This window comes from Rhipicephalus microplus, chromosome 8 (genome assembly GCF_043290135.1).
Source record: "Rhipicephalus microplus isolate Deutch F79 chromosome 8, USDA_Rmic, whole genome shotgun sequence".
Classification (NCBI taxonomy): Eukaryota; Metazoa; Arthropoda; class Arachnida; order Ixodida; family Ixodidae; genus Rhipicephalus; species Rhipicephalus microplus.
The window spans coordinates 17645765-17672615 of record NC_134707.1 but is presented as its reverse complement, the minus strand read 5'-3'; the positions used below and the strand labels follow the sequence as shown (position 1 = coordinate 17672615).

General features: G+C 45.1%; 1 protein-coding gene across 1 annotated transcript; it reads left to right on the top strand.

Annotated features, from left to right (window-relative positions):
• The first annotated feature begins 2965 nt into the window (after nucleotides 1-2965).
• On the top strand, nucleotides 2966-24529 carry LOC119165219 (uncharacterized). The gene is made up of 4 exons (XM_075871188.1): nucleotides 2966-3230; nucleotides 20468-20779; nucleotides 21811-22064; nucleotides 24030-24529. Exons 2-4 carry the CDS (start codon nucleotides 20468-20470, stop codon nucleotides 24157-24159), a joined length of 696 nt encoding a protein of 231 aa, XP_075727303.1. The 5' UTR covers nucleotides 2966-3230; the 3' UTR covers nucleotides 24160-24529.
• Nucleotides 24530-26851: the final 2322 nt, after the last annotated feature.

Sequence of the window (26851 nt, the reverse complement as noted above, 5' to 3'; positions counted from 1 at the left end):
TTTAACGCTATCGCGTTATAAAGTGTCATTTATTTAAGTAAACTAATAATAGTAAAGAAAGAAATGGACCGAGAATAGACGGGGTTATACTCGCGCTTTTGCCAGGAGACGGTAAGCGCGAGGGGGAGACATAAAGTTAGGTGGGCAGAGGAGATTACCAACTTAGCAGCTGCAACGTGGCAGCAGCAAGCACAGGACCAGGACGATCGTCGTAACGTGGGAGAGGCCTTTGCCCTGCAGGGGGCGCTGTAAACCTGATGATTATGACACTTTACAGAGTGTTTCAATGTTACCAATGCACATGTATAGTGCCGTAGCCATAACGTCTCCGTTTTGGTTCGTACCGAGCAGCGGAGCTCCGTTAGTGCTAACTGCGCAACCACACTCGTCCATCAACAGGCGCTGAAGTCGCAGATTTCAAATACATTTTCGGGAGCGTATACCAAGAAAGCGCAGCCGTGTGTTGATAACCTTAATCTAGGCCGCCAGATGAAGGACCATTAAGGTCGGTCGGGTGGCATTGTTAACGAAGACACCACGCGGCGGCTGGTCTCGCCATGTGACGTGGAGGGCCTTTAAAGCGCACTTCTTGGGGTGGGAGGGGTGATGCCTTCTGGAGGGAGGCGACCGCACGTGCGTTTCACCGGCGTTGAAGGCGAATGTTTTGTGGCTCGGCTTGTCCAGTCAAACAGAGCAGCGCCAAGCCCTTTCTGTGCGTCGGCAGAAGAGAAGCGCCGACTGTCTCAGGGAGTACAATGACGTAGCGGGTGTACGCGTGTACGTGAATACACAGCGCGTATACGTGACGCCCCTCCTATCTCGTGGTAACAGTTACGCCCGCGTCTTTTCGCCCCGTATGAAGACTGCTCCCTCTTTCGCGGTCTTGGTGTCCCGTTTGTAGACGACGTCGTAAAAGGCGATAAAAAAATGAAAGGAATAAAAGAAACAGGAGATGGGGGTTACTCTTGCGCTTTGGACAAGACAGACGAGACATCTTCACTTTCTGTTCAGGACGCGCCATGTAACGTACCAAGCCGTTGGCGAATACCATCCCGTCACCAGTCCTCGCTGTATGTGTCATCAGTGGGTGGTGTAGATTACACTTCTCGCCCCGCCGCGGTGGTCTATATAGTGGATAAGGTACTCGGCTGCTGACCCATAGGTCAAGGGATGGAATCCCGGCTGCATTTCCGATGGAGGCGAAAATGTTGTAGGCCCGTGTGCTCCGATCTGGGTGCACGTCAAAGAACCCCAGGTGGTCGAAATTTCCGGAGCCCTCCACTACGGCGTCTCTCATAATCATACGGTGGCTTTGGGACGTTAAACCCCACATATCAATCAGTCAATGTTCCGGCGAAGGAATCGTGATGTTAAGAGTCGCAATACCGGCCGCTCGAATTGCGAAAGCTGCGTGCGGTTGCCTTTACCATGAAGTGGCCGGCACGAAACTGTGCGTGACATTGACGAAAGAACATTAGACAGGGTGTCGCTGCAGTTTTCACAGGCGGTCTTGTGTTCTTCAAGTTAGAAGTTGCTTTAAAGAAGATGAGATGCTTTGCTACCTCAAAATACACTCGAGAACAATTTCTTCTTGGCCTAGTTGGTATTGATTAATCAATGACATTCTGCCGCTGTTAAAAAAACACGCAGAAGAGAGAAACACAAACCCGACTACAGAGATGGTCCATGTCATCATGTTCGTGCCCTCGCTTATATGTATTCTTTATTAGCGGCAGTACGTCTTTCAGCTGCTGCCTCAAGGAAGACAGGGTCACTTATAAAAACGCTGGCTCTAGTAACACCGACTGTTCAAAACACTTATCTTTCCAAACCATTAGTCTTCTCCTGAACCTTGTTTAGTGAAAATCGACATTGAATAGACGTTCGAATTTTGGAACCATAGATAATCCGGGGCACGCCATCCAGTTTTAAAGTTGCACGACAACTATGATTTACTGGCGGTGTCATTGAACCGCTCCAAAAACAAATTACCTCTCACTGGACAATGTGAAAGGTCACTTCTTGCATATCTCCTGTAGCTTCGTGTCTGCACGCATCTCACGTACTAAGGAATTTTGTTAGACACGCTAGCAGTACAAGCATTTGCGATATGCGACGCAAGCAACGAGAACCTCACTCTGGAAACAGGGTCCCGCCAAGTTGAACTCACCGGGGTGCTACAACTCGTTTGTACCTGCACTTCCCCTGTAACGCCGCGTGCGTTGGCATTTTCTCGGCCTCACACTATACGGTACGCAGCTTTTTCCTGCGGTCAGGGCCTGTTCGTTCCTGCGTAACTAATTCCCTTGCCGAGATTACACCATGCACCACCGAAAAAAACAACACAGCTCTCCCGAGTGCTTACGTACAGATTCCTATTAAAACCCGAGAATCTGCTCAACAGTAGGGGCGTGTCCGATCCCTTTGCCTTCGCCTGCGAGAGCCAATTTCCGACAGCAAGCGACACTGCTGCCTTCGGCCACTCTCTAATAGCGACGAAGCATTTTCACACGCAATCTGCGCTCGTAGAAACGCACGAACATTGGTTTCTATCGACGCGTCGAGAGAGCAGCAGTGCGTGCAGCCGTGGCGCGGGTCGCCAAGGAAGAAAAGAAGCAAGCCTGCGCGCGCTTACTGCAGCATCCGCCATAGAGAGACCGCGAGATGAGGATGAGGGCGAGGCGGGCCAGCTTTTCGGCGCCATGACCTGACTTGTAGGTTTCCGGGTCTGGTGTGGCCCGATGGGTGAGGATGCGTCTGCCTGGCTGCCCCTTCCCCGCCGCCGCCACAACCACCACCTATGTACCCCCCCTTCCACAACCCAGGAGTAGATGACGACTTCCAAGTTCGAGGACGCCCGTACTGGGGGAGCGAGGAGGGCGCGATGCCGCTCGAGAAGGAGAAGGTGGGGGAGGAGGAAGAAGTGCGTGCATCGCCTCTCGCCCTATAAAAGCATTCGGACCAGTGGCGCTGCCCCGCACAACAGCCGCAAAACCCTCGAAGCAAGACCCGCGAAAAAAGACACCGGCACTGCTACCACCGAACCTCAAATCCTCGCCGGTGGTCTATTTGCACGCTGCTCTAGGTGTTCTACCAGGGGTCTTCTTGGCTACAGTCCCGTACCTGTTCGCAGTGTGAACTCAGGAGAACTCCGGGACATTTCCCGCCGCCCACCGAACCCACCGACTTGAGATCTCGGGTCTCGCAGATCCCGTACAACACGAGTGGAGGTGAGTGGCCTTGACCTCGCATCGCGAAAATCAGTTTTAGAGTGTATCGGCACACAGAAATGACCATATCTCCAGCCTCGTCACCGATACCAGAGAATACTGGGGGCAGTCCTGGTTGGTGCATTATGGCTTCTCATCCGTTGTTGCTCCAGGATCTTATCACCGCAGTCCATAATGGTGACAGGTTTGATTGGTGGTTGACGTTAGTCACAATGGTGGGATATTCCATGAGTAACAGTGTATCGGTTGATTGCAGCTGGACAATGCTTTCATTTGGAACAATTTGCAAAGTTACGGAAGTCGTTCACAGGTTGAAGTGGCCTTTTGAGCTGTTAGCAAAACGAACCTATTCTTAGAGGCAAGGTGTGCCTAGATCTTACACTACGTGGCCTGGAGGGATTGGGTGAGATTCGGTGAAGTAATTGGGGGACACTAACAAGCGCAAATTTACGATGATTCTTGAAGACTGCAGAAAATATCATAATAGCTTCGTTGCTGGAACACTTTTGGGAGTGATGTTTCTGCCAGCTTTTCGAGTCAAACTAGTGATGTGCATTTTGGCAGGTGTTCTGATGTTGCTGTAAATGTCATTTATAACAACCGGCACGTAATTAAAATACGGCAATCAGTGAACATGCTTGTAGAAAACGGCATCTATGACATTACGCTACCTCACGTCCGCCTCTTCGCGTTGTGTTGAACGACGCCATAGTTTCGTAATCACGCCACTGCACAAGAATCGCTGTCTACGTGATGCACCTGAGGTGATGCGAGTCGTGAGACATTGAAACAATTGCTTATTTCTAAATTATTTTACTTGGGAAGATATCGTTAAGCATTCATGCAGGATGAACACCAGGACCGCAGAAAGAACTGTCTAAATAGAGTAAAACTATTTCGACGCAAACGGCTGCGTATGAGATGAAAATTAATACTCGAGAACTGAACTCATACTTCACAAGACCTGGCACAAGCAGCTATGTAAATACAAACACAATCTGCGCTGTGCGACTTTATGTAGGATTGTCGTTGAATTGATTTGCCGTTAACCCCTGCCGTCAATGAGGAATAACTCTTGAGAGCGCCAGAAGAATGTACGAGCACGATTGGAGAGAATCTTGTGCTTTGCTTTCGGTGCAACGTGCAAGTGGTGGTTCAGTCATCCTTGAGACAAGTGTTTTGATTGGTGAAAAAAAAAAAAGAGCTGATATAGAGTCACATATAAGAAACACAAAGAAAACGACCCATTTATTTAATGGCATGTATTTACCCTGTATGGCGCGTTAACCACATCTTCCTCTGTTGCAATGTCACAGAAAATCTTTAACGTTTACTCAGAAACTATCATTTGTTTCAGCACAGACTGATCCTGTTGTCAGGCTAGCCTGCAGATATGTGTTAAGGCAAAACCTATATTGATGTAATGGGAGTTTTCTTATGGGTGAGAGGCAGAAGTACTGATAAAATAAGTAAGAGGTGGCATGGTTCAAACGGAGTCTTTCACCGTCTTCATTAAGAGCAGTATGTCGTGATTACTGGAATGAGGCTATCACAATTGAAACAACGAAATAAATTGATTTTTGATTCTGGTTCTCTGACAGGTCATTCTTGTAGAGTGAACAACCGAAAAAAAACAACAAATAACAAACACTGCAGCGCCACGACCTCAAATAAGTTCGCCTGACCCCGTGACCCTTTACAATGATAGACACCTATACTTGCAAAAATAAACTTGTCAGTGAGGCACGTTTAGTGGGCAATATACTCAGTTTACTAGTTGGAGAGCTATGCAGTAGTTGGCCGTAAGATCATAGTTCTAAAACAGCTCCTTATTTGCTTGCACGAGGACGATTGCGCATGAGTGCAGCTCATGTGCGTGCATTTTACAGATGCTTACTTCTGTGGTACATTATACAATACACAAGTTGTACTTCCTGTCTCGTGACCCATATATCTTTTCTTGATGCACCACGTAGTTTACAGGGCCAGACAAGACGCCTTCATCTGGATAAAGCTCACCTGATTTTGCAACTCTTGCAACGTCAAAAAGAGAATGTCTATATTTTGCGGCAAATTTTAGCTAAATGAGCAGAAACTGAACAATACATTCATAACTTGCTGGCAAGATACTACGAATAGAGCAAATGTTCGGCAAACAGCTATAGAGTTACGGAAAGCAATCACTTCTCCACTCTTCCCCCCCCCCCCCCCCCCCCCACACACACACACAAAGCTGAGATGAGCAACAGGCTTTTTTGTGACAGAAAATGCTGTTCTTTAAAATAGGAAAAAGTATTTTTTGTTTTTTTTCTGCTGAGTGCACAGGGCCATGTCATGGTCAGTTTGTGAATACCATTGTAGTTTACCCGCAAGGAAGCCATAAAAGTGGCAGTGGCGTGATTTGAAGACATTGCTTTAGTTTGATTACGCCTGAAAAAACACAGCTCCATCCCACAGGCTCACTATTGTAGATAAACAGGTTTTATGCAGCGTCTTAAATGATTTAGCAGTGATCAAAATTCTCTTGTTGATCGTATAAGTGAACAGATTCTACAGCTAGAACAAATTTGTAATGCCGTAAATCTTTTTCAATTGGAGGTGATGAGAGACAGTAGATCTTGAAGATGACCTTTTTGTTTTGCTTTATTCCTACTAGCTAGTCAAATTACTTGATAAGAAAAAAAAATCGTGTTCACTATGCAAGTGTAAGGAGAAATAAGTGGTAGATATCTTGCAATCGAAATGCGTTAATGATTCGACATAGGTAGTACTAGGACGAGAGAAAACATACCCGTCGTTTAAATGAACACTGTGACTGCTGCTTTATTGCTCTGCAATCTTTAGAGTTAGGGTCCGGAGAAGTATTGGTATGGGAGAAAGAACTGTATCACTGCGTATATCAGTTACACAATTTATTGTTTCGACGCCTTCTCCAATTATGGTTAAGCCATTGTAATGTTATCGTTACGATATAAAGACGTGTATGTGAATGAACACGTCAGGTTTTAGAGACATTTTCATGAGGACAGGCATGTCACACCGAAAAGCGTATGTTGAATGTGTTTCATGTTGTACATCAGAAAGACTTCGAATCTTGCGCAGGAGGAAAAAAGTTTTTCTGGGATGGCAAGGAACTTAAATATGATGTACGAATACACACAAAGCGAAGACTACATCCTGAATGATTTTGACCTGAAGGATTTTCAGCTCACAGAGGACCACGAGCATTTGAAGTTCGCATATGTAAGCCGCGCCAGTCGTTTGAAATTCGCGTTGAGTGTATCTTGAAGAAGACTTGTAACATAAACCTTGAATTAGCTGTTCCTGCAAAACACGAAACAAAAATGAAATCATCGCAATAAAGGGGAGAGATGGGTGGTTTGATGTGTATCCAATTTGAACGAAAAATAGATCGTTGCGAGAGTAGCAAACGCACACAAGCGAATTCGCCGTCTCTTTACTTGTGTCTTTTCCCCATTTCTTCTTTGTTGAAACAGTATTACAGGAATTTTTTTCTCATACGTGACGGGTTTTTGTAGTAGTTACTCCGCCATGTTTACCTCAAAGATGAATAAGACCACTCTAATCCATCAGAGTAAACGTTGCAAAATGAAGAATGGTTAGGTGACATTTCACTTTGGAAACGCTGAAACGTATTCATCTTTTTTTCCCTAATTTCATTGCAATCTGTTCGTCGAATTGTGATTGACGTTGAAAACAGAAAGTCAACTATGTGGGTCAGTTGAAATATTTAACATAGAAAACGCGCCTTTGCTTCCAATTGTAATCGACGTTATGAAATAGACGTTATGGGCGCAAAACAACTGTAAAAGACTTTTGATCAATGTTCGTGAAATTCTTTATTGTGAGATACTAGAAACAAATCCTAATCTTCCTGACAGCATGAAGCACGGCGTTTATTAAGTAATGTTAGCAAAAACTTCAGTTTGGACCTAATAATCAAAATTAAGAGGAAGAACTTGACGCTGACCAAATGGAGGTCGCTGAGCAAGGCAAACAAGCATAATCTTTGACAAGAATTGTGATTCTGTGCACCTGCCTTTCGACCAAAGATAGAAGACTGCCAGGATAAGGAAGAAAAAAACATCAATGACAAAAAATAAACAGCTCTGCTTTGATAAAATGAAGCACAATAACGACTCTGCGCGACAATGAGTTTTGTAGGGCTCGGTTCTTTGGTGCTTTATATAATTCTGAGAAGAAAGAATACGTCATTGTTATTATTAGTGTATAAATCAAATATTTTTCAACCATACTCTATTCACCAGAAGTAACTGCAAGAATGTGGCTCATAGGAAGAAAATATGAAAGAAGCATGCATTCACCAGACAGGCAAAAAAAAATCTGTCAAAGGAGTGTCACTGAGTTATGTCAGACGATATCGGCAAGCAAGAAATGAGTTCATTGTTATCACCCATAAGAGCTGGACCTAGGGCATCTTGTTTAGGTATTTGACCACAACCACAGTTTTCCTCCATCAAATGTTGCTTACGTATTGGGACAAGACGTCATGTGTACTGCTCACGTCAACCACGTGAACAGGACGTTTCACTACGTAGCTTCAAGGACAAAGGTTATTGACCCCTCTAATAATTTTTTTCGTGTCTTATCTCATTTGCATATAGCAATTTATCTCGAACCACTAAGCTAAGCGTACAGGTTTAAGCCGACAGGGTCTTATACACCCGGAAATTGATGACCTCTCTAACGTTAGTAGGCTTAGTGTAATAAATAAAATCCTCGTTCTCTGTCGGGACTTGATCGTGACCCGTACCTCGGTAACAGGAGCCAGTTTTGAGCGCGTCTCACTCTTCTTGCTCCAACAGCCATGGCCAGAACCAGTTAGCGATTATAAGTCCTCGATGTTGCAGAAAGAAGAGTAGAAGTTTAAATTACAGTTTCGTCTGGTCCTTGCGATACAGAATCATGCAGCAGTTCAGACTTGATGTTTTTTTTTTAATCAAACGTGGGGCATGGCCAACCCGGAATCGTTGCCGTATTCAGGCTCTAGAATCTGGTAGCCACCTCCCGTCGAGGAACAGGAAATGCTTATCTGAGAACGTTATTTTACTTGTAGGCTTAGTGGGCCAATCATTTATGTCTAGTAAAAAAAAGTGCACCCTCAAGAGACCATGAGCGATAACTCGATGCCCAAGTTTTAATATCTACAGAAAGATAGAAGGAAAGGAAATTTATTGAAGAAGAACCGCCCGGTTCTTCGGTAAGTGCAGGACATGGGTAGACTTTTCGGTCCAGGACATGTGGCCTCTTGTTCACACAGCAAACAAGTACACATATTTTCATCAATCGGAATCAGTGTACGCTACAACTTGGGGATGAATGTTAGCATAATATGCAGGTCAATTGCTTCGTATCGCAAAGCTTCTTCCAAATCCTCTTGAGACAGTGACTTTGATGAAACAAGGTCAATATCGCTGTAATTATGGTCCAAAGCGAGACACGGAGTGTACGGAAAAACAATCTACGAGTATTCGTTTGTTTTGCTCTATCAAAAAGCCTGGCAGTCGTACCTCGGCCCAGAATCCAGTCGCACATACGGTGTTCCGGATCATAAAAACAGCACGGGTTCCAGACGGGAAACGATTTGCCGGGACTGTGTTACCGAAATGCCTCATGGTGAAATGTAAGCCCAGAAGCTCATCGCACATTTCGTGTTCCTTATTGCGGGCTGGTAGATAAATTTCGAGACAATCATGGTCATTAGTGGACTTGTAGTACCAGGTAAACGACGTCTAACCTGACGGGAGCCACAGATATGTGGTGCTGAGTTCAAATTTCGTTTTATCTCAACGTCGCGATGTCCGCAAATTTAATTCCATATCGTAAGTTCCTCACGGAATACGACCATGACCTTTTTCCGAATAAAATGAGGCCAAGAGCGATACCGGCACCCACCCAGTACTGAAGGCTTCCTCTCGTTTTAACACGAATGTGTAGAAACCAGGAACGATGACACCGATGCGAACGATAAGGACCACATGCATGCGTTCATGATGTACACTTCACGATCTGCACCAATCTTGCACTTACTGAGGCGTTGCAAGTATTCGAAGCGGTTAGGGGCAGCCCTAGAAGATACTGTCTAAATCGGCCACTCTCCGAAATCGAAGAACTGGCACACACACGTGAGATTTCTCAAATGGCCGTTTTTTTGGTGTTAAGTGTTAAACAAAAACTGGAACCTACCAAGGCTGGGAGGCATCTCTGTACGTGAATAGCGGTGACAGAAAGAAATGGCGGGCATGGAGACCGCCTCCAGCAACGGCACGTAGTGCAAAAAAACAAAGCCAAGCTGAAGGAACGAATCAGAGATCAGACGTCGTCTGCTCAAAAGTGCCTTGCCCACTTTGCTGCACGTGACGAAAAAGTTCCACGAAGAAAATGAAACGTTAAGCCCTCTAGCAGTATCACCTGCGACCTTTTCGTTTTGCTGCCACAGTTCATTACTTTGTGCTATTTGGAACGAAGTGGGCGAAGTTAGAGGGGTGACAACGCTAGGTCGCGTACACGCACTGAAAAGGCGAAAAAAAGATGGGCACAGTCGAAGAACCTGGAAGGAAAGACCAAAGCAGACACAAAACCGGGTCATCGCTCGGTGACCCCGATCTTGAAGGCGCGGACTGCGCTGACCTTGACCGCCGTCGCGGCCGCCATATTTGTGCTCCTCTCCCCCACGGGCATCCCGTTACCTTCCTCCTTGGTTCCGTGCCTGAACTCGCTGGGAAGTTCCTAGTTGAGTTTCGCGCTGCAGACGATGTCGTCGTCTGAGAACCATTCTCTCTCTCCTTTTTACCGCATCTCCCACATAATGGTCCACCCAGGAGTGGCGAGACATTGCTTCTTGTTGCGGACGGAGGAGCAAAAGAATATCGGTTCGAGAGAAACAGAGATAAGGATCAAAGCACGGAAAGTCATATGAATCTGCCTTGGCATCGTGTCTTCCGTTTTTCAATATCTTTTACCGAAATTTTTCTCGTTACTTCATCAGTTCACCTCTCCACCTCCTTCCTGTCCACTCTGTTCACGTTCTCCTAAAGTAGCCGCACCGACTTCACAGGGCAGGTACGGCTTCAGAAACAAGCGACCGGAACAACAACAACATCAAAAAAACATCCTTGTCTCACCCGCTAGTTACCTCCCGCTCTCCGTTATACATGCTTCCGAAAGAAGACCGGTCCACGGCGGTCTTGCTAAGGCAACGGAAGCTCCCCCGGCCAGATCCACATGCAGTTCTTGTCCCCCTCTTACCCCCCTCATCGGAACGGAATGCAGGTCACCGTAGGTGAGAGAAGCTTGTACGCTGGCTGCGGGATAGAAGGCGATGCAATGAGTGGTAGCGAAGATGAGGCGAGGAGGAAAGCAAGGCGGCAGGGTCTGTGCGTTCTAAGCAAGACTGCAGACTAAGATCAGAAGAATAAGAAGCAAAAAGATGAAAAGGTGGACCGGCTCTTCTTGCTAGGACAGGAAAGAGCGGTTGTCCTGCTACAGCGGCGGTCGTTCAGAGCGTCTCGTTTTCGTTGTTTTTTTATGTTCCTTGAGTAACAATAACATAAGCGGTTAAGGCATGACCTCCCGTACTGGTTCTAGTGGATGTCGTAGAACTCCTTCGGGCGACGTGTTCATCCCGAGAATAGATCGTGCTGTCGGTATGCAAGTCTGAACTAAGTGGTGTTGGTTAACCCTTTGAACACTTACCATCAGCGTAATCATAATAGCCGCTACCACGATTCCAACAATAAGTTAGTAAGATGGGGTAGCGGCTGCGTTTCGAAAACTGAAAAGGGCGGCGAGCACATTAAACTGATGCAAGTCCATTACCATTGTTTCAAGTGTTTTTTTTTTCAGTTACTTCGCTTTAGTGCTTGCTTTCATGGGTTTGATATGGTACCATGCCACACCTACCAGAAGGTGGTGCCGAGGAGGGTCATGCGAGAGCGTCTGTGTGCTGAGGTTAGGGACCATTGTAGTGTCTGTGGCCAAGAATTGAAGTCGAAGTACTCTTCTCATTGTGGGGTATGTCATGGTCCATTGTGATAGATTTGTTTAAAGGTTAGACAACACATTCAGCAGCATCAGAAACATCTGCTTAAAGACGCAGCAAAATTGTAACTAAAGCACTTGGCCGGATTTGTCATTGGTGTAGCGAGCAAACATTGAAAACGGAAGTTAGCGATTTCCAGTCAAGCTTGCCTAAATATTTCAGTGGAGTTAGTGGAGTTACATGGTTAGTATATCAAAGCAGGAGGCCAACACGTTTCGGTGAAATTGACACGGGGACCTCCTACAACTACATGAATGGGGTAGTTAGAAAAAGTAAAGCAAATGTATATGTTCCCGTGAACAATAATGAGTAAGCTTGATTAGCAAAACAATGAAATCAATACATTAGGTAATGCTAATCATCATCATTAAAATGAAAGGAAAATAATTGAAAGCAAGTGCGGAAACAGGAGTAACTAGTGTCCAGAATTCGGATTGACAAAATCTTGTCGAGCATGAAAGTCAGCGGCATTACGTCATTAGAAAGCCGTCCTGTCGTCATATTTTTTTTAAGTGGTGCTTTGCCGCAAGGCTGAAATACTGTTTCTCTGAATAAATTTCATTACACTTTACAGAGAGATGAAAAGCTTCACAGTACCGTTGCTACCACGGCTTACGCCATAGCTAGGCAGTGCTCAATAGCCTAATCGCAACAACTGGATATAGGAAGGAGCAAGAAAAGATGAAAAATTCATGAACACGGGATGCCGTTAGGGCCAACGTTTTGACGAATGGACTTGTCCTCTTCAAAGTTGCAGCTATGGAGACGACAGCACAGCTTTTCGAAACGTCGGCTGCTGCTCACACCCCGCGCTAAAGTATTTTTCACCTTTTCCAACTTCCATCATCCTTTGAAAGCCACATCAGACATTAAAATAAGACAGTGGCTAAGTCCTAGACTTAGCCACTGTCTTATTGTCACTGACTTAGCCACTGTCTTTGTCAATCCGAATTCTGGTAAGGTACAGAGCTAGCCATTGTAACTGGCGCACAAAATGAATTGATGAAATCCCTCCAGTGACGGCCAAATGCCTGAATGAAATGAAAGCAGTCACTCACGGGTACTATTATATCCACGTGTCTGTTGTGTTCTGTTCTACTGGTTCTGCTGTGGAGAGGCTAAGGTTCATGTTATCTCGGATAGTTCATATCAAGAAGTCCTGCAGTAAAAAAAAAACTGTATTGAATGCGACGAAAGTGAACAAGCCGTGAAAAATAATAGCAGACAAAGACCAGTTGAAATAACATGTCAATGTACAGTTTGCTTGCAGCAGTTCACACTGTCATAAAACGTTTATACGCTCACCTTTCTATTTTTACTCTCAGTATATGTACTAACACATCATTCCATATATCTTATATCTCAACGCCTAGCTGTATATCTCAAGCGCTTATCCAGTATACGGTCTCCACTAAGAAGTCTGTCAGAAAGATATTCGCCTGTTTTTTAAGATGCATTTAAGGCAGTGGTTGAATTAATGTAGGATGCGACTTAGTGGCATCTCACAGAGGGGCGAATGTTGCTTGAACGTTAAGGAACATGAACTATACGTTAAAGAAAAGAATAGTAGACAGAAAAGTGCTTGGGTGGTGGCTTTCGTGTGGGTTGCGTCAAATAGCGAGTTTTAGAGAACGGATCAGTTCTGTGTGTTCACTTTTGGAAACTGGCTCAGAGTGTCCTCACATGTGGTCTCGAAATACCGAGCGACGGGACTTCGAAGCGCCAGGAGCGACGTACGATGCTGTGCACGTGCTTTCGTGACATGTCGGAGAACACACATTCACGAAAAGAGAGAGAGAGAGATGTAGCAAAGTGATTGAACGGTTCTCTAAAACTTCTTAATATGGGCGCGTAGCACAGGCACGCACGAACCTGATGTTTTCTGCGCTGCACCTTTTTCACAAACAGACGATTTAAGATGTATAGGAGCCGCCACCTATGGCTCCTAAACGAGTGCTTTCTTACTTTTGCATACCGCCACGTGAATCAATAGGATCATGAAACATGAAAAGCTCCTTCCGAATCATTTTCGTTTGATGCGTCTACCATAGTACCACTCGTATAGTTAAAAAAAACTCAAAGTGGTGAGCTTAACAGCGCAGTTAAACCGAAAGTTCTAACTGAAAGATCACATGCCACCGTCTTTTTTTAAACATTCTGTTAAATCATCTGTAATCTTGTGTACATGCTTGAGACGAATGACATTATGGTGAATGCCATTTGGTTCGTCCGGGTGACACTGTGCAAACTATTGAATCTGAGGGGTTACATATCACCTACATAAACTACAGCGTAAAGATCGTTAGCTCGAAACGTTCGTCCCTACTTGTATTTGTTGTTTTACTCCCAGAAAAGATGAAGCGGTCCCCTTAGTATATGTGTTGTTTTTGTTTGTTTTTTTTTGAGATCCGCGCTGGTGCGGAACGGGCGTCACGGAGTCTTGAAGAACAGGCCCAAAAGGTCAGTTACGAGGATGCAGTTTTGTTCGGACTAAATTCGGTGGCTACGAGGGGTGTCGGAAGAGACATAGTAAAGAAAAAATGCAGGAAAAAAAGTTGGGCGACCTAAGATGGCGTATTTTGAGCAGGATTTTCGCATAATGATCGCCAGTCCTGTTAGGGGGCAACCCGGATATCCTGAACCAGCCCTGGGGCCGCGTTGACGGCAGCTTTTCAAGAAATGTGTCAACGGCTTCGCGAAGTGCGTCCGGGAGGCGGGGTATTTGGGTCAAAACACGACGTGGAGTGTTTTTTTTTTTTTACTTGAATTCTGATTTCAAGGGGAGGTGTAGCTATACATCCAGGAACTAAAGTGCTAATTTTTTCCCCGATTTTGTCTCCTTATCTGTGTCACGATGATATCGCGGTCGGGGTCTATCTACTACCAAGAAGAAAGGTCGTGGATTCATTTTCCGGCCTTGAGTAGCCGCATTTCCGACAGAGGATCAGTTTAAGAAAAAGAAAAACAACAGGTACCTATTAACACATGCGTGCGCAGTCTACCGCGGTTTGTTTGGCACTACCTTGTAGTAATATTGATGCATCGAAGGCGTTCGTAATGACACGTAACCATATAGATTAAGAGAACCTTGCAGTACACGGTTAGTTTCGTCCTGGTGATCAGGAATAATCGTTGTGATTCAGGTCACACGAAAGGTAGTGAAAAGTTTTACAGTTTTCGAGAGGTTCTCACTTATGAGCCTCACTCACTCACTAACTCACTCAATCACGCACTCACTCACTTTCTTCCTCATACAACTAATTATTCATTACCTAATCATAAATAATTATTATTCATAAATATTGCTGTAGTCATTCTGAACTACGCTAATGCAGGAAATATTGGCATTTGGAGCGTTGTACCATGTTGGCACAGCACAAAGCAGCAGAAAACGTACGCAAGTTATACTACGCTGTCGTCTTTTCTTCTTGTATTCTTGTAGTGTCTAGTTTGTGTATAATCCTTATACATTTCGTATGAGGTAGCCCTTTTGTACAGCTTATAACTGCTGGTGTGTGCGTCGTTATCTAACTTATACTTCCTTTCAAGGAATCTGTGCACCTCTTTCCTACGAACCACATCTCTGCTTCATCTTTACGTTTTGATCTCGTAGACGCACCGTATGTACAGTACCGAAGACCCCTTCTCGCTTTTCATGTCGATACAATTGTATAAATTTTCGCTACATCACACATTGTTTATTATCCTATTCAATTTTCGGAACATCCCGAGCACTGATTTGTTTCAGTTAAATGGTCATACGACAGTGATAACCTGTGGTGGACAAAAGAATTTAATAGAAAAATATTGGCTATAGACAATTAACTAATAATAAGGCATAACGAATAAGACACAATGAACTGGTGCAGCTCTCTGTTATTTTTCTACTCTACTCAGACTTGTATACATGTTAGCAATACAGAGTCAAACATACACCCAGAAAAAAAGCAACAAACGAATCAAAGAATTTATATTGAATGACGACGCTGCTGCTGTCAAAACAAAAGATCGTCGACACAACGCGACAGTATCCAATATAAACATTTTTCAACCAACACTTGTAAACACTAACTGACATATGCTGATAGTAAGACGGATCTATCCATCATTAGCAACTATTCAGTCAATATTTAGTCAGAATTAGGCAAGAATAGTCGACAACTGACATCATATGGCAGATACTGGGGAACATCCTGTGCTAACGAGTGGCCTTAGTGCTTATGTAAATACGGCTTCAGCCAGGACACTACCGCCCGTCGGTGGCAGTACATTTAAAAGCCATGCATGTAGTGGGGGATAAGTTCGCGAAGACATGTTTTCTTATGCACAGGTTGCTTCAGGTAACTTCCGCAAGGTATTAAAAAGAAAACAAACATAAACGGTTTTTCGAAGACTCAGTGCACAAAAGGACGTTGACGCCCAAGTAAAATGACGCAAACACCAGCGCCGTATTGTATGTGTCATTTTATACAAGGTGTCATATAGATATCTTTAGCCAGAGTTTCAAAATATGCCGACAACATGCAATGACGACGCGGTCAAATGGATGTTTCTGACTGTTGCCTTATGTAAGTGAGACTACACTTTTTGTGTTCTCCTTAATTGCTTATTTAGGCCACGTTTATTACCCTACTTTTACAGTAGGTTAATTTGAATTAGAAATTTAAATTAGAAAGGTTAAATTTGAATTAGAAGGTTCTTCACTGGTTTCCAAAACGTCTGATTACACTCTTTTGAGCCTCGTATTTGTTAACATTTATTGTTTTTCTGGCAGCTCCAAATGCCTGCAAAATACAAATAAAAGTATCCCGTGACAAGCCCACCCTCCCGCCAGTGCGCACGATGATTCTAGTGCTTCCTAATGTTCCACGTACGAATGCCCATAGCACTATAGCCCGATTGTGCTGCCTTGACAGGGCCACAGCGATGGTGGTGGCTTTGCAATGAACACATTCTGCTCTCGGTCACAAAGTCGTTAACTTTTGCGACTGCTTATCGCTTTCATGAACCGTTGCGAAAGAAGCGTACTGTTCGTACACGGAACGTTAGGGAGCACCAGAATCACAGCGTGCGTGATTCTGGTGCTCAGTGGGTTTGTCACGTGGCTTTTTGTATTTCGCGGGCATTTGTAGTTAGAAAACACTAATAATTAACACATATAAAGTTCGAAACCGTCCAATCGGAAGCTTTGCAAACCAATATACAACTTTCCCATTGAATATTTGACCCATCTTTGTTTCTTCAAAACTTCGTTAATCGAAGGGGCCTACATAAACAAGTAATGAAAGCACAAAAAATAGGGTGACTCACTCCTGACAATGGTCTGCAACCTGCATTTGGTCATCGTCATTGCGTGTGCCGGCATATTTTTAAACTCTGGCTAAAATAGCTGGGGCACCCTTATTACACGTGATTTTGGCCTTGTGTGCACGGCGTCATAGAAAATCATGCATGGCTTAGCAACTATAGCCCGTTGGCACACGTTAAACATATGTGATACACGTGTTGAACTCGTGCAGTTATGAGCCACACGCAGCAAGGGAGAATAATTCATGCATTATGCCAAACATGAACAGATATTCTTTAACTGGCGCTTGAAATATTAAATTAGCGAAAACCTTCAATACAAAAGTGATGGCCTTACTGACTTGTAAAATATCAAATATAGCACAAAATCATCAATACAAAAGGTGTAACGTGGTTAAGAAACGTCGAAATATTTATTTTATGCTAAGATAGCTGCCCTAAGGAGTTTTTTCCGTGCTTTCCCTCAGCTTCGCGAAATTGAAATAAATATTTGGGGTAGGTTAGCTGAGACAATCTGCATAACAGTATTCAGAAGAATCGACATTTGCGCGATTTGGTTGTGGTTTAACATTTCGAACGGGTAGCATAAGAAACTAGAGGGACCCAAGGCAAGGAGGAACAGTGGACAGGGCGGTCCTGTGTTCTCTCTTGGCTTGCCTCCCATTTTCACTGCGTTACCTCCTCCACATGATTATGAATACAATCGAAAGGTGACCGTGAAAATCCACAGATGGCTTCTCTGTAGACCTGCTGGGACGGAATGCGGGACTCACGCTGCGGCACTGAGGACCATACGAAACGGGCACTCGTTCACTTCTAGAACAATTCAAAAAATAATTAGACCTCAAACACGTGGCACATTCACACTTCACGTAGCACACCACGTGGTACTCTTCTTCGTTGCGTCACGTGCCACATCACGTGAAAACTCTTTTGCGTCACTTGCTTCGTGACGCGAGACAGGCAAAAAGAGTGTCGCTCACTTGTCGTAAAGGCTACTGGCGTTACTGACCCATGCTCCCGCGTTTAAATGCACAAGGTCGACAGCGCAATTACCGCTGCCATAGCTCCGTGGTAGAACATCGGAGGCGTTATTTGAAGGTTGCAGGTTCGTTTCCGTCAAGCCCCAAGTTTTCTTTTTGTACACTTTTCTATCTTCACAATATGTTGCACTTACTTCTCATAACATCCTCTACAAGGGCGTACGCAGAAATATTTTCTGGGGGGAGGGGTGTGGGCACAACTTTTATTTAAAGTAGGGCCCGGGCAAGTAGATGTGGTCAAGCGTCATTTTTTGCTCTATATGCTATGACGAAAAATTTTTCGGGGGCGAGGAGGGCATGGACCTACAACCCCGTCGCTGCGCCACTGATACCCTATCCTTGCTTTGGCATCATTTCGCTATTTCTCGATAATGTTGTGTCTAACGAAAAAAATGAGCCCTTAAATTTACACTTCTTTCCTTCAAAGGTAGCCAAGGAAATATAGACTAGAACACACGTAGGCCGAGGTGCGAGTGCTACCCACCAGGCACAGGAGTCAACGATAGGGTTCTCCACCAATGTTAGGTGTGAAGTACCTTTCTGTCTCAGCTTGTCAGCGTCTGCTGTCATCATGGTGTGTCCTCTAGCCATGATCCATCGTAAAAAGAAACGTGCGCCCCACAAATTCGGTAAATCCGGCTACTCGCCACCGGCTCAATAAAACTAGAGAAGGCAACAGTTGTTCCAGTCAATATCCGATGAAGTTAGTGGAGTTGAGACACCCTTTCATGTACATGCCGTAAGGAACTGAAACATAGAATGAAGGGAACAAGAAGGAGCAGCTTAAGGTTAGCTGTATTCCGACAATTTTTTCTAAGGACGTCAGGGGAGTAGAAACGCCCTTCCCTATACATGCCAGCTTTCAGGCTTGCCACCTCTAGTGTCTCATCAAAGAAATCTCTCTCAAAACACCGCACGTTTGGCCTCTCACCAGGTTTCACTTTTGGGGGAGATGAAAAACCCTTCCTTACAGGCTTTGCTCCGTCCCAGTTTATTTTTCTGCTTCAAAGACAACCCGGAGGGGGTTAACGTACGCAGAGATTGCTAGACGGATGGAAACCGGAGTCGCGGCTAACCACATAGTGCGCGTAACTTCTCGAGAGAGCAGGACACGGACTTGGGGGTGACGTGCGCGAACGAACGGCAGGCAGCGCGACCTGGCGGGGACACCGTGGGCTATTCTCTTTCACGGCGACCGTGTATGGCACGCGTCGTACGCTCGAAGAACTCCGCACGCGTCGCCCGCGTGAAAGGGATCTGCAGTGCGTGAAGTGGGTCGCTCGCTGCAAAACGGTGTCCGGGTCTCCTGCCGCGGAGCTTATCTTAAAAGAAGCCACGGCGATAGTTAAGGGGGACCTCTCACGACACGATGAGTTGGCTCCGGTAAGTGCGACCTTGATTCTTATGGAAACACGTTAGACTCTATGCTCGCTTGGACGATTTAGATACATTTTTATCAACGACAAACGGGGACACTGCAGCTTGTGCTACTTTCCGCAATGTCAGGTCATCGTAGACAGGACAGGTAGAAGTGGGGATACGAATGTCGCACGATATGGTTAGCGTGTCAGCACGGGCGCGTTCATAGTACACTTCCATGTTTATAGCGCACTAAGAAACGGGCCGTAAACGGGAGACGTTGACACAGTACTGTGTTTTGTTCCTTTGGTGCTTCATAAAAGCTGATACTGCTAGGTTTATGAGAACAGCAGATTAACTCATCAAAAAACGTTTATTCATAGGTCACACCGTGCGTTGGCGGACTGAAACGGTCATAAAGAGCACGAATGGGGCAACGAAGAATGTCTTCATGCAAAAACGTGATATTATTTTGAAGGGAACACGCAGGAGTCATTACCTATGGCCTTGGAAGACGCTGGTTTGCACTCCAGAGTTAGGTGTAGTATACAAGCACAAGAATGTCGATACAACTACGGACAACAAAGTTTAGAAATATTTCTAACGTACTTAATGAGCACGCAACTGCATATGCGGTTCAAGCTGCGAATTTATTTGTTGCCCAAAACCTAGCATTTCCAGAAATACGTCAGGAGGTATGAAAATATAACTATTCGACAAACCTTTTGTTTTGTGATATATACAATGTAGTGACATAAAAATCACAGTTTGTCCAGCAGAATGTTGTAAAACTTTACAGAAATATAAGATAAAAAACCGAATTATGCAATGAAGAATGGTGCTCAAGATCAAGAATGTGTTACTTTAGCACGCCATCCGATTGATATAGGTACAATAACATGGTAAGATAACTTACCACTTTCAAAACATTAATCATCAACTGAAGTATTTTTTCATGTAACAACGCTTATGGTGATTGATTGTTATAATTATTCGGAACTGTAGGCGGAACCAACCTCTGTGCTTCTAGAAATAAAACCATGTGTAACTTGAACCTGGATTGTAAACACTTTTTCTTGTCTTGTGATTAGTAACATCTCCTTCTTCGCATACTTCATCGTAACTAAAACTTGCTTATGTGCAAAACTTCATAACCAGTCATGTACAGGGATAAATGATATGTACTTTATATGTTGGACCAGAAACTTGCCACGTGGGCTGTTGGTCCAAGTCTTTTGTACGCATCCGGTGTAGTGAGGCCTTTATAAAAATATTTAGATTTAGTTTTTTATATTGTAATAGGAGAGGATAATTTTTTTGTGTAAAATCCGTGGAGTCAAGTAAGCGAGTTTTTATACCAAGCAAGTTTATATCTAAACAACATTATTTATTTACACATAACAAACTCCGCAGCGACCTAACACTTCTGCTTCCTTTTCTCTCAGATGACGTCATCTGCAAGCAGACGCCTCCTAGTGGTGGCCGGAGTGACGCTGTGGCTGGCCTGCGTGAGCGCGCTGCCCAATGAGACGGGCTCCAAGCCTGGCGTCACGGCCAGCGAGTCCGTGGCGGCGCCGGTGATTGGTGGAGCGCCACCGGCGTCTCGGAGAGCACCTCGTCTCGACGAGCGCAAGTTCAAGTACGACGCGGACCCCAAGAAGGAGCTGACGCAGTTCATGAACACCAAGAACCTGGTCAAGACGCTCGTCAAGCTCGTCTTCGGCAGTGACGAGGAGAGCGCCGCTACATCCAGGCAAGTGTACCTCATGTGTATGGTTGCCAGATTGCGTTTGGGAAGGACACAGAGGGACTAGTACAAATATTTCGAGCTCTTGCATTCTTATGAGGCCTCATTCTAGCTTATCTCGCATTGCATAATTGAGACGTGCACGAATAAAAAAGCTGTAATCTATAGTGAGACACACAATGAGGTCAAAGAGAGCAGCCTAGTGATCTTGAAGTAAACAAAAATAAATTAAAATGGACAGATACCCACCCTTTCCGTTGGTGGGTCGGTCAGTGTATGCATATTACGCGCCGCTCCCGAGCATATAATAGTTATGCCAAACAGAGCATGGTGGTATGCTGTCTGTAGAGTCATGCAAATGACTACATTCAGCCAAACAGCATAGTTCTTTCCCTTGAATTGTCATAAAGAGGCTCCCTCCTCATTTCGTATTTGCCATATCGATAGATACTAAGAGACGTTTTTTCCATCTCTGCTATTCTATAAACCCTCTCCGCCTCTCTGTATTTTCGCCAGATGTTCTTTTTTGCCATAACATTTACACTGTCAACAGTATATTTGCTAGTGAGTCTTACAGTTTTCTTTTATTCATTATGAGTCAACCTTCTTCCTATGCAAGATTTCATTTTTGGCTCATGGGAGCCGCCATTTCCAACTGATAAGCGATTGTTTTGCCGGTTTTTTATGTCGTGCTATGAAATTATCATGGTCATGAAACGTTGAATGCTCTGCCGCGGTGGTCCAGTGGCTAAGGTACTCGGCTGCTGATCCGCAGGTCGTGGGATTGAATACCGGCGGCAGCGGCTGCATTTTCAATGGAGGCTGAAATGTGAGGCCCATGTGCTCACATTTGGGTGCACGTTAAAGAACCCCAGGTGGTCGAAATTTCCGGAGCCCTCCACTACGGCGTCTCTCATAATCATATGGTGGTTTTGGGACGTTAAACCCGACATATCAATCAAATCTCTTTGAAGTTCATTTCGCTCTGAGCTTCCCTCACTTCAAAATTCTATGACACTGTACTGCTCCGCCTGCAGGCAGATCTTGAACCTCCTGGTGACCGTGCTGGACATGCTCAAGACGACTTTCGGCAACCGTGCCCGGTCTTCCACGGCGCGGGGATTCCGTGGGGCGCTGGACGATGCAGCCCTCGCGGGCACCACTATGCTCAAGGGCTTCGTCAAGTCGGTCATGACCAAGGACGACAACTGCATGCAGAGATACCTGTGCGAGGCCAGCCGAGATGCCGTCAAGGAAGCGCACGAGGTCGGGTACCTCGTGGCGCAGTTCGGAGGGTGAGCATGCGCATCTCAGTACCACACGTACACGTTTAGGTACAGACCTCTACATATTTACCTAGAGCGCGGAAACAAATTTCGGTGATACAAACAACGTAGGTATCGTTATCGTATTTTAACAGCATCTTACATTTAGCTCACCCGGTAAGAGATTATAACAAACCATACCAGTAGCACTGTAGTGTCGTCCAGTGAGACTACGGGAAAGCTGTGACTTTTGGGAAGTTGCCTATACAACCACGGAATTATGAATTCAGGGGATTACGAATAACAGGTATAGTTTAAGCCACACTGCAACCTGCATGCAATTCTCAACAAGTTAGTGCATTGCCAAGTCGATTTTTAGCGGGCCTCGGACAGATGAGAATGCAGTTAACCTAACGTAAAAAAAACGTAACCTAACATAACCTAACCTAACCTAATCTAACCTAATCTAAGATTACATGACATATAACTGATATTAGCCTCTGTCGAGGTACTGGACTTTGTGCGTTCACTTTCTCTCGAAATGAATAATAAGTAGAAGTGTCTTGTTTCACAGCCCATACGCCCATAGCCAAGAAGTTTCCAAAAATGAACGTTTATAGTGACACTATGGCTGTAGAGATCAATATATGTCACGAGTGCATCGAATAAATCAGGCAGCCCGTGAAAAACATTAACTTCGACATTGGTGTAAACAAAGCAGTAGCCACTACAGCGTATCTTGCTGAGCTTAAGTAGTTAAAGCTACTGCAACAAAACTTCAACGCAATGTAAAACCATGTGGTATTGCAGTGACTTGCAAGACGTGCCAAAACGCAGCTGGAAAGCAGCGTAGGAAAAAGCAAAAAAAAAAAATAAATAAACGTGGGGTATTCTGATAACCTGTCACAGTAACCAAAACGAAACTACAATTAACAACGTAAAGCCTTTTGGTATTCTGGTGGCGACCCCTAGGATGACTTCGACAGGCGACGTAATTCCAGCCGTTCACCGCAGGCTTGGCGTGGCTTTTCTGGCTCGAGACATCGCAGCTCGCGAAGCCCTACTTGTGGAGGTCGTACGACGGCTGTCGTGTAGGGAATGTACATGAACAGGCTTCACATGCGACGGTCGGCCGTGAGCCGATAAGACGAAATAAAACAGGTACTGCTGCGACTAGACGTTGGTTCAAGTATAATGTCCCCGTTCATGGGTTCGTGTCGCAGTGCCATCACGTAAGCATAATGCCGATCTCCAGCGTTGACGGGTGTCACGATTTCAAGGGACTTCTACTACTACTACTTTTACTACTACTACTACTTCTACTACTACTACTACTACTACTACTACTACTACTACTACTACTATTATACGACTACTACTACTGCTGATACTGCTACTGCTATATCGAATGATGCAAAAGTGCAGAAAGGCATGAAAACGTCGACAATATGCTAAATATCTGTTTTTACTGCGCAGTTACAATGGTTCACCACGTCGGATGACATCGAATCTTCGTACTTTAAGTTTAATAACGGAAAGCAAGAGAGAGAGAAAGATACAGAACAAAACTATTTTTCGCATAAGGCAGAGCATTGCAAATAGTCGGGGCCATTACGCCAGGGCTCTTCTGGTCTTTGTCGTTATATCTGCCCGTTGGACCAGCCAGAGCCGAGAATAGTGGGTGCGTTTACTTTTCTGTTCTGCCAGTTCGCCTGAGTAGCGGAAATTGCTAAGCACCAAGCAGTTCCTAGCATTTATGATAGACACATCTAGTGTATAGCAAGGTGTTCGCAAAGGACAGTAAAGACAAGCGGAAAGTTTCTATGATGGAACCGCTTTTAATTAGTGCTCTTTTAATAGAGTGAACAAGTTCTTCATAGTGATGAAACTCTTTCAATACAGTCATTCGGCAAGTAGTTGGCAAAGTGTTGCAGAGACTTTTAACACCCGAGGTTCACTTTTCTAATGCTTATGTCCCTTCCTTATTCGTCCCAGATACGCGGCAAGTTACGCCCTGCAGGCCCAGAAGGCAGCTCCCATGACCCGCAGTTACAACGCCACCCGAAGCGGTCGCAGTGGAGAGGACTGTTTCAACCTCTACAGCGCGTGCAACGAGACTGACTGAGAGACACTCGTGCAGACACCGGCCGGTACCGGTTATCATCGTTGCCATCATCTTTACCACCACAAGCACCACAAATCATTACCACAGCCACCACAAACGAGCGCCGCGTGTGTGTTCTTGTTTTTGTGTTTTTTACTTCCTCCAAGCCTTCAGTCGCCTCTCTCGCGCCCACGATTATTTATAGCATTCGCGAAAAGCCGCGCGACCAACCGCCGCGCCCCCTGTCCCACAACGGTGGAACAACCCGGGGGGTGGCCGCTTGTCGTGAGCTTGTTTCTTGCTCTCAGCTTCACCCCGGTACTCTACGCACAACAGATGGACCCTCCGAGAATGACTTCATCAAACTCATTAAAAACAACATTGAAAAGACCTTCTTGCGTCATTCATGTTAAATCGTATTCATTAAGTTCGCCGACTGAACATGCGCGTAGGAGGCTTTCTTTTGGTATTTTGTGTTATGTCCGATTCCATCATTGGCTTCCAGATCATGGCAAGAATAGACCGATTTTAGACAAAACAAGCAAACAGGAAGGACCCAGTACACAGCAGATATTAGCCAAGCAGACAGACAAACGGGCAATGCAATGAAAATACAAGAGTTTGAAAACACACGCTTCCTTGAAAGGCATAACTTCAGAAGCCGTTATTGCCTGTCAGTGCTACCACAACGCACAGAGCTTGCAGTACATGCGCAGATCATTGGCACCGATGTGTGCACTTCGCCGTGGTGCGACAGGGCCGAAGACAGTTGCAGATGGAAGATCGGGAGTGGCGTGACACGGTCCCGAATGTGTCATTTTGAAAAATAAAGTGATAGCTCCTGGTAGCGCCGTTCCAGGATGAAGACCAGATGACCCCATCATGTCCACCAGTTCAGACGGGGGTATTTAAATGGTAGGGCTTGTCACAATGAAGTATGGTATATCTAGCACAAGCCTAGATAGACAGATAGATAGATAGATAGAGAGATAGAGAGATAAAGATGCAAAGAAAGGCGGGGAGGTTAATCAGACGCATGTCCGATTCGCTACCCTGCAGTGGGGAAGGAATGACGGGGAGAAAAGAGGTAGGAGGGAGAAAAGAAAGGTACACACAGTCACGAGCACACTCGGGGGAGCACACGGTGTCTACAGACGGTCGCTCAGGTTTGTTGTCTTCAAGTAATGTCGTAGCACTTAAGCCGCTTTCTGCGCAACTGAGACACACGCCCAAGGTCACAAAACCTTCTGCACAGAGAATGGTCTAGAGTCCAGTTAGTTCAAAGCCATCCGGAGCAGGCATCGCTGCGTGTCGTAGCAAGCGCAGCTGCACAGGACGTGTTCAGCTCCACAGGAGTCGCATGTAGAGGTGTCTGCCATACCATTACGAAAAGAGTTCACCTTTGTGAGTGCAACACCCAATCAAAGGCGGCATAAGTGTCGCATCGGATTCTGTAAGTTGTATAAGCCTAGGTCAGTTAAAAATTATGGAGCTCCCCAGACTCACTCACGAAATACCATTCACACTAGATGCTCACACGGACTCGCACTCATAAAACTTTTCTTCAACCAGCCCGACTCGGACTCACTAAAATCTTCCCAACCGGGTGCACTCGGACTCAAATTTGCCAAAATATTGTTCAGCGAGACTGAGCCAGAATCGGAGCCATGGCTCGATGCGAGTCTGACTAAGTCTCCGATAGTCGACCCATGATGGAATTTGCCGATCTATGGCCGCAAGGGCTAAGTCGAAGAGGGGCAGCGGTTATGCCTCGTTGGCTTCTTGTTCAGCGATGCCAAAGTCTTCCTACTTCAGTGTCACGGCATATCACAGAGTTGGTCTGCGGCCCTCCTCACTATCTTGCATGCGAAATCAAGCGAACCACCATTGTAATTCGCGGCCAGATATATTAAAGCATGAATAGGCTATAGTAATTATACCAAGTGGGACTTCGTTCTAACTTTTCAATACAAAAGTGGCCGCTTACTGCCTTGAATGTGCATCTATCATAGTCTTCTCACTTTGTATTCCCCGTATACACAACTTATTCGCGAAGGCTGTTTTCACATGCCTCCCAGTAAATAACTTTAAGAAAAACATGAAGTTCAATTTTGATCACCATGTATGGATTTACGCCGCTGACGTCATCATAAGCGCTATGTTGGATAATCAGCACGGTCTTAAGCCCCATGTGTGACACAATGAGCAAGCTGCCTCATCTATAGGCGGCTTGCGAATGACGACGAGTCATCTAAGCTACCGCACTACAGAATCAGTAGCGAAGGTGCGTGCGTGACGTCATGCATGCGAAATATCTATACATATAGATGTATATGGCATATGCGCGTGTACATGAAAACGTGCATATTGCACTTGACGCAAGGAAAAGGTGATTGGAGACAACTGAATGCCAGAAGTCTTCTTTGCAACAAACTTAGGATGCTGCAAAATGGCGGTGCTACAGGACTAATGGCACAACTTGCGCATAAGATGTAAAAAAATAATTCCATTATTCACCTTGTTTCTGAAAGATTTCTCAAAGAAAACACCGATACGATACACACGTTCGTATGGGCATGTGCAGATGCCTTTGTATTACCTCCTTGCATCTTAAGCATTACAACGTGACATTTCACGTGACAATAGGTACGTGCGTCAGCCTTCGTATTTTGCCTGCCGATATTCTGAAGCATGATTGAGATAACACGTAAGA